The sequence below is a fragment of the Oxyura jamaicensis genome, chromosome 1 (genome assembly GCF_011077185.1).
Source record: "Oxyura jamaicensis isolate SHBP4307 breed ruddy duck chromosome 1, BPBGC_Ojam_1.0, whole genome shotgun sequence".
Taxonomy (NCBI): domain Eukaryota; kingdom Metazoa; phylum Chordata; class Aves; order Anseriformes; family Anatidae; genus Oxyura; species Oxyura jamaicensis.
In genome coordinates this window covers 106,247,651-106,256,209 of record NC_048893.1, presented here as the reverse complement: position 1 = coordinate 106,256,209, position 8,559 = coordinate 106,247,651, and the positions used below count along the sequence as shown (strand labels likewise).

At 49.5% G+C, this 8,559-nt stretch overlaps 1 protein-coding gene across 1 annotated transcript; it reads left to right on the top strand.

Moving 5' to 3' along the window:
* The first annotated feature begins 127 nt into the window (after window positions 1–127).
* On the top strand, window positions 128–8,161 carry ADAMTS1 (ADAM metallopeptidase with thrombospondin type 1 motif 1). The gene is made up of 9 exons (XM_035315535.1): window positions 128–1,340; window positions 1,547–1,899; window positions 2,335–2,467; window positions 2,885–3,052; window positions 3,350–3,636; window positions 3,871–4,057; window positions 4,160–4,335; window positions 5,232–5,407; window positions 5,781–8,161. Exons 1-9 carry the CDS (start codon window positions 761–763, stop codon window positions 6,520–6,522), a joined length of 2,802 nt encoding a protein of 933 aa, XP_035171426.1. The 5' UTR covers window positions 128–760; the 3' UTR covers window positions 6,523–8,161.
* The last annotated feature ends 398 nt before the right edge of the window (window positions 8,162–8,559 follow it).

Genomic DNA, 8,559 nt, shown 5'->3' with positions numbered 1-8,559 from the left:
GGGGGGGCCGGGGGCGGGGGCCGCCCGCCGCCGCCTTACGCAGGCGGTGAGCTCAGCGGGCCGGGGCGGGGGGCGGCGCGGCGGGGGGCGGCGAGCCCCGGCGGGGTGGGGGCGGCCCGGCAGAACCCCATAAAGGGCGGCCGCCGCCGGCCCCGGCCGCCTCACTCAGCCCGCTCGGCGGAGCCGCCCGAATCACAGCGGAGGGCCCGGGGCGGAGGGGCTCGCTCGCTGTTCTATTTTATTTTGATTCTTTTTATTATTATTATTTTTTGCTTCCTCGTCCCGCTCCTCTCCGCGGGGAAGGGGGGTGTCTCGGCGCTCGTCCCCCAGCACCCGCCCTCTGGAAGTGCACCCGAGGCCGGCCCGGGGCTGCCGGAGGGGACTCGCCGGAGCTTCCTCCCCGCTCGGAGGGCAGGGAGAGAGGAGCGGCGGCGCGGAGCGGAGGAGAGAGAAGGAGAAGGGGGCCGGGAGGCGGCCGGAGAGCGGGGCCAGGCTGCCCCTCGCACACCCTGCCTCGCTCCCTGCCTGCCACTGCCATGGGGAAGTCGCCGCCGCCTCTGCAGTGATCGCGGGACTGCCGGCGGAGAGAAGCCCCCACCGCCCGCAAAAACCAAACCAAATATATATATATATATATCATATATATATATAAGCAAATCTCACTCTCCGCCTTTCACAAATTAACGACCGAGGCAGAAAGGCTCCGCCAGGCCAGCCGCAGCAGCAGCCAGCCATCCCCGCCCCGAGCCCGGCGGCCGCGATGAGGACCGGGGGGCGCCCGCTGGGGGTGCTGGTACCAGCGGTGCCGGTGTTACTGGCCGTACTGGCGGTACTGGTGGCGCTGGGGTCGTGCAGCGCCGAGCCCCCCGCCAGCGCCCGGCAGGCGCTGGTGCGGCCGCGGCGCCTGGGCGCTGCCGGCGGCCGGGAGCGGTTCCGCCTGGACGCCTTCGGGGAGCGGCTGACGCTGGAGCTGGAGCCCGACAGCAGCTTCCTGGCCCCGGACTTGACCCTGCAGTACCTGGGGGGGCCGCCGCCCTCCCCCTCGCCCTCCTCTCCGCCGCCGGGGGACGACCTCTCCCGTTGCTTCTACTCCGGCACCGTCAACCGGGACCCGGGCTCCGCCGCCGCCCTCAGCCTGTGCGCGGGGATGCGCGGAGCCTTCTCGCTGCGGGGCCGCCAGTACCTCATCCAGCCGGCCCCCGGCGTCGGGCACCGCCTTGGCGTCCACCTCCTCCGCCGCCGTCGAGGGACCCGACGGGGAGATCCAGCAGCAGCCGCCGCAGCCCGCTGCGCCGTGGCCGAGCCGGGGGCGGAGGCGCCGGAGCCGGAGGGGCCCGCAGGTAGCCAGCAGCGAGGGGGCGGAGGGACTGCCCCGACGGGGGGGGACGGGACGGGACCTGCCACAGGCACGCCTCGGGGGGAGCGCGGCAGAGGGTGCCCCGCGGTAGGGTGCTGAGCCCGGTGGGTGTCAGGTTCCCCGTTGTGGGGTTGTGCAGCCATCACTGCCGCTCACGTGAGCTTTGCCCCTCTCTCGCTCGCTTTCCAGATGCAGAAACGAGGAGCAAAAGGAAAAAGCGGTTCGTGTCCAGCCCTCGCTACGTGGAGACCATGCTGGTGGCCGACCAGTCCATGGCTGAGTTCCACGGCAGCGGGCTGAAGCACTACCTCCTGACGCTGTTCTCGGTGGCGGCCAAACTCTACAAGCACCCTAGCATCCGCAACTCCATCAGCCTGGTGGTGGTGAAAATCATGGTAATCTATGAGGAGCGGAAGGGACCCGACATCTCTTCCAACGCCGCCCTGACTTTGCGAAACTTCTGCAGCTGGCAAAAGCAGCACAACCCACCGAGTGACCGGCACGCAGAGCACTACGACACAGCAATCCTCTTCACCAGGCAGGTGAGGGACAAGGAGGCTGAACCGACCCCTGCACGCATTGCCCTCTACCCCCTTCTCTGCTGGGAGTCCTGCAAAAAAAGTGTTTGGAGGCGGTCCTGTGGCATCACAGGTTCAGCAGAGCAGGCTGAAGTTGGAATGAGCCCCTTTTTATTTAGCTGTTTATTTTATCCTTTGTGCTGTCCCAGGTGAAACTCACAGTATCTGCAGCATGCTTCTGCCTTATATTTCCAGCAGGGCTAGTATGGAAATTACACATTTTACTTCTACGTGTAAGCCTTGTGTATGTTCCAAAGACAGATTTTTGCCATCGTACCCATTGAAGTGCTGAATATTTATGCTCTTTCCATAAGTAAAGGCAAGCTGCCAGGGTTGGATGTTGCTTGCCAAGGTTAAGTCTCTGATCTGATTAATAATGAAACTGCCTTTTTTTTACAGGACCTCTGTGGTGCCAAGACATGTGATACTCTTGGGATGGCCGATGTGGGAACAGTTTGTGATCTAAACCGCAGTTGCTCTATCATCGAAGACGATGGGTTACAGGCTGCCTTTACAACAGCCCACGAGCTAGGTACTTGCAACTTAGAAATGAGGTTCCGGCTGATTAATTGAAGCCAGCTTGATGACGTAAAGCCCAGAGCTCCCTGGCCCCACTGACGGCTAGCCCTGCGGGGCGTGGGGCCCCTGCGCTCCCTTGGCACAGTCAGGAGGAGGCAGAGCTTTGCTGTGGAGTGGGGCTGAGCTGCGGAAAGCAAATCCAGTCTGCAAGAGCTGTGTGCTGGACTGTGGCAGCAGGAAGAAAGCCTGTGAGGAGAGGGAGGATACACTGTAATCTGCTTAAAACTTAGTACTGTTCAGATCAGGATATTCTTTCAGCGTTTAAAGACCAGGCTTTGAGCAGCTCTAGAGTTATATTTACACTAGCCTAGGTAATGTATAGGACAGGCTTCCTAAAATCACCAACTTTTTTCCTTTTTTTTTTTTTAAGGCCACGTGTTTAACATGCCTCATGATGATGCAAAGCAATGTGCTGGTATTAATGGAATAAGCCGGGATTTCCACATGATGGCATCTATGCTTTCCAATCTGGATCGCAGCCAGCCTTGGTCTCCGTGTAGTGCCTACATGATTACAACATTTTTGGATAATGGTCATGGTAAGATTATTAAGCTTTTCATTCATGTGGTGTTCATGCTCTTGTATTTTACGGCTTTGCTTTTTTCTTTCTCTTAATGGAGTGCTTTCTTCTAAAGAATAATGTTAACCTTTTACATGCTGCCAATGATTTTAGAAGGCACTTTACAAAAATGGTGGCACAAACTGGCTTGAAGATTACGCTATAATGCAAATGCAGTTCCAGAGATGCAAATACATTTTCCCTGCTGAAACTGAACTCACTGACAGACTCTGCTTTTGTTTTGTTTTCCTTTTTTTTTTTTTTTTTCCTTTTCAGGTGAGTGTTTGTTGGACAAGCCCCATAAACCGATCCAGCTTCCTTCTGACTTGCCTGGCACGTTGTACGATGCCAACAGGCAGTGCCAGTTCACTTTTGGAGATGAGTCCAAGCACTGCCCTGACGCAGCCAGTACGTGCACAACGTTGTGGTGTACCGGCACTTCGGGAGGACTGCTCGTGTGCCAAACTAAACACTTCCCGTGGGCGGACGGCACCAGTTGTGGAGAAGGGAAATGGTGCATGAATGGCAAGTGTGTGAATAAAACCGAGAAGAAGCATTATGATGTAAGTATAAATATATCTATACATCTTGGGTTGCAGAGTAGCACAGATAATGCTTTAGTGAGAGCAATCAAACAGTTGTAAGGGCTTGAATAAATGGAGGTAGATAGCTAATTAAACAGGCTTAGAGCTTTTTTTTTTTTTTTAAAGTGACTTGAGTTAAAAAATGAGCATGGCTGTGGGTTTTGTGGTTTTGTTTTTACTATATTAACGTCTTTCTTCTTCTTGTCATTACAGACCCCAGTGCACGGGAGCTGGGGGTCCTGGGGAGCATGGGGAGAGTGCTCCCGGACCTGCGGCGGCGGAGTGCAGTACTCCTTCAGGGAGTGCGACAACCCTGTCCCAAGGAATGGGGGGAAATACTGTGAAGGGAAGCGGGTACAATACAGATCATGTAACATCGAGGACTGTCCAGATAATGATGGTAATTTTTTCCCCATTTTTGAGGTGGAAAAGGGGGATCTTGTAGAGGAAGACCATGTAGAGAAGATGATCTCATGTCCACCTGTCTTTCTTCTGCCTGCAGGCAAAACCTTTAGAGAGGAACAATGTGAAAAGCATAATGAGTTTTCCAAGTCTCCCTTTGGAAGCGGACCTGCAGTGGAGTGGACACCCAAGTTTGCTGGTGTCTCTCCAAAGGACAGATGCAAGCTGGTCTGCCGAGCAAAAGGAACAGGATATTTCTTTGTTCTACAGCCAAAGGTATTTCAAAACTCTCCCTCATCTACCTAGTCATGAATAGGATTTTTATTTCATCTGACTCTGCATGTGAAGTTAAGAGTCAAGGCATCTGGAATTCTGAAGTTATGTTCTTCTTGTATGTAAGCTAGATTCTTCCTTTTCTTCTCCCTACATGTACAATCTGACCAGTGCAAGCATGCTTTAAATATTCTGGCACAGTCCCTACAGTTATTTCACACATACCACCTCATCTACCCACTCCACCCTAGTTTCCTTTCCGCTCCTTCCACGAGTTTGATTACACTGAGATATGTTTGGAAAACTGTGGTGGTTCTTTGCCAAAACTTTAGTGCTTTCTCATACCAGTTAGTAATATGTTGATGGCTTAAAATAAACAAAAGGAAAAATAATTCATCTTGCATAGCTACTTGAACTCACTGTCATAAGATATTGAGAGCCAGTAACTACCAGGGCGATGACACAGATGTTTATTGTCGAGCAATATTCCTAGAAAGAAAGGATTGATTACGCCATTGAAATGGTCCTGTACTTTGAGGACATGACTACCTTGTAGTGACATTAGAGAAAAAATGATCTTTCTTTATAGGAAATTACTAAAACAGTTTTGTGTTGGCTCTTTTCCAGGGTGGGGAAGGGAGTTAGTAAAAGCTGAAATTGGTTGTTTTCTTCTGTCACCATGGCATTTGGTTTTTATTCAAGTGAGTTGAAGTAGCACTGCATACCTCGAACTGTCTACGGGCTGCTTTGGTGTTTAGTTTCAAAAAAGCCTTGAAAATACCAGTGCTATAGGTCTTCTCTCTGTCTATCATCTACATTTTGTATGTTACCTGTACTAGGCGTTTTCAAAGAAGTGTGCATCTTCTAATCAAATGCCCTACTGCTTGTTTCCTGCTAAGGTTGTGGATGGTACCCCTTGTAGCCCCGATTCCACCTCTGTCTGCGTCCAGGGACAGTGTGTAAAGGCTGGCTGTGACCGTATGATAGGGTCCAACAAGAAGTTTGACAAATGTGGCATCTGCGGTGGCAACGGATCCACGTGCAAGAAAGTGTCTGGCACACTCGTGAGAGCAAAGTAAGTGCATGGCTGCAGCTGCTTTCTGTTCTGGTCAATGTTTTGTGGGTGGAAGCTTTTGGTTTCCAAGTCAGTGAGATACTGTCTCAGTTTATCCTTGGAACCGAGATTTGATCTGTCAAAGACAGTTGGCTGATAATATCTCACAGTGCGATCCCAATGGAAGGAAGCCCCTGACATGCCGGCATGCCTCTGCCATATCAATAACGTGGGATGTGGCTTTGCAAATCCCTTAATCCCTTGGCTCGAATAGGTCAGCAGCTTGTGAGCTTCATTCTATGGCTTCAAATGAAATGCAGTCTTCTGCCAGACAGCTTCTTCCCTTTCCCAGGGATGAGCGGAGGGCTCAGTCTTTCTCTTTTCTCTTGGACAGACCAGGCTACCATGACGTCGTCACCATTCCAGCTGGGGCAACAAACATCGAGGTGAAGCAGCGAAACCACCGGGGTGCCAGACACGACGGCAGCTTCCTGGCCATCAAAGCCGCGGATGGCACCTACATCCTCAATGGGGACTACACCCTGTCAACGCTGGAGCAGGACATCACCTACAAGGGCAGTGTGCTGAGGTACAGCGGCTCCTCCGCCGCCCTGGAGAGGATCCGCAGTTTCAGCCCTCTGAAGGAGCCTCTGACCATCCAGGTCCTCACAGTGGGGGACCTGCCGCAGCCCAAGATTAAGTTCACTTATTTCGTGAAGAAGCCTGCTCAGCCTGGGTCAGAGAAGGTGCCCAGTAAAAAGAAAGAGTCCTTCAATGCCATCAAGGAGATCATTTCCTCCGAGTGGGTCATCGAGGAGTGGGGCGAGTGCTCCAAGTCGTGTGGCTCAGGCTGGCAGCGGCGGGCAGTGGAGTGCAGGGACCCCCAGGGGCGGCCAGCTGCTGACTGTGCCCGGGAGCTGAAGCCCAGTGACGTCCGTCCCTGCGCCGACGTGCCCTGCCCTCAGTGGCAGCTGGGGGACTGGTCACCCTGCTCTAAGACGTGCGGGAAAGGTTTCAAGAAGAGATTGTTGAAATGTATTTCTTATGACGGCAGCGTTCTGCCGCAAGAAAGCTGTGAGTCTTCCAAGAAACCAAAACACCTGATAGACTTCTGCAATGTTACGGACTGCAGTTAAATAGTATAAGTTGGGAAAGCTAATTTTTTTATTTTTTATTTTTTCCTTCAGAACAATGCACTGAATATATGAGGGTTAGAGGCAGCGCATACGTTCTGCGTACAAAATTCATGGTGAGGATCCATTGAGGTGGGACAGTGCAAATAACCTTAGTTGGCGTTGCACCCTAAAACTATCCTGCCAATTGCAAGTTTGATAGGAGAGCAGACCAATGTCAATCACTCATCTTCAGCAGATAAGGCCGTAGGGCATTAGAATTTCCTTTTTTAAAGTCAGTTACAAATTAAACCAAACAGGAGCAGTGGCCAAAGCATGTTTAAGCAAACATTTTGGGGTTTGGGTATTTCTCCCTTCTTTTGGATTTATATTGTGGTACTGATCAAGTCCCCATGTGTAGGAAAGGGGAGCAGAACAGATAGCTTAAAATAATTGGTCAGGGTTTACCTACCTCACGAAGGGCAAAAAAACAGGATTAGAAAAGGAGCTTTAACTAAGTCATTCATGGCTGCTAATGTTTCAGAGAATAGTTTTATATAAAAATAAAGCCATATTCTCTACCTGTAAAGAATAAGAAATATCAAGAACGGTCAATCAATTCCACAAATAACTAGAATGTCATTTTCTTTAAAGCATCATTATGTTATTCCAACGTGCCTGTCCATTTCTCTCATCCACTCTGATGCCGTTGTGTTGACATATGTAATCCAGAGGCTAGAAAAAGTGGAAAACTTCATGGAGCAGTAGTATGAGTAGTTGCTCTCTGTGCCTTCTGCATACCTTCCATGAGCTTCTTTGATTCGAGCTTGGTCCTGCCATCCTGTCAATCAGACTCCTGGCAGTGGGCGCTTGAGTCAACACTTTGACATTCAAGACCTTTACCCCAGCCAATAGCAATTATTTGCATTTGGGTAAAAAGAGATCAAAGAAATCCCGCTATGAATGGGAACCTCGTCTAAATGGCTTCTGATGGGTTTGTAGTGCTCAAATCACTGATAAGGCGGGAAGACAAAGCTGAAGGATAGCAGGTCCATCCACAGCAGTACGCCAACGTTCACATAATTAAAGTTTGTGCCAGTCCATAGACAATGAGAGAATATGGCTTTCCATATGTATATAGTAAAATATATTACTATAGATGTTATATACTTTATAAGTATTTTATATTTCTTTCCCTTCTGGGAAGGGTTATAATTTGTAATAAATGCATATAATGAGCGTATTTATTTTTATACTTCTTGTCTAATGTGATCTTCTAAGTTATCGCTTTTTTAAAAGGACATATAACAAGGATAGAGTATTTATACAGTATAATATGTTACTAGAGGTAATAAATGAACCCTATAAATTTTGGAAGTGGAGTGTCATTATTTCACTGGAGTAAAACTAGTCTATCAAGCAGAATGAGCTTGATTTCTAAAGCAATGTTACAAAAAAAGCTAAACCACATTTTTCAAAAATACTGGTAGCTTAGGCTACTAATTGACTGTGTTAGTTAAGGGGTTTGGAAAACTCTACCCATAATGTCATATACCACGTTAAAAGGAGTAATTTGGTATTTTATTGCTTAACCACTAACTGGGTGCTCAGCACTGTTGTTTCATCTTCAAAAAAGAAAAAAAAAAAAAAAAATGAACTGCCACTAGATCGATGCCACTGATTTTAATAAGGGCTTACGGAGGGAATATTGCTGTCAGTGGTGTTTATAACCAACAAAATATGTACAAAAGTGGCAGTTTTACCTGCTCCACTTAGCTTTACCCTACTGGGAAAGATGTACTCAAAATTTAAAACCATTAACTAGCAGTCAGAGGTTTCCCTTACAAATTTCTGGAGGGCCTCAGGATCATGCTTTTCTAATTAGAAGTACTGTATGAATGAATTGTTCTAATGCTGTTAGTAACACGTTTTGTAATGTTGAAATACATACTAAGCATTAAGAAACTGATTGTGCTCCCTCATTTCTGATCTCATGACCACTGAAGTCGAGGGAAAATCTTCTGTTGAGCTCAGTGGGATTCTTGCCATGGAATTTGAGAC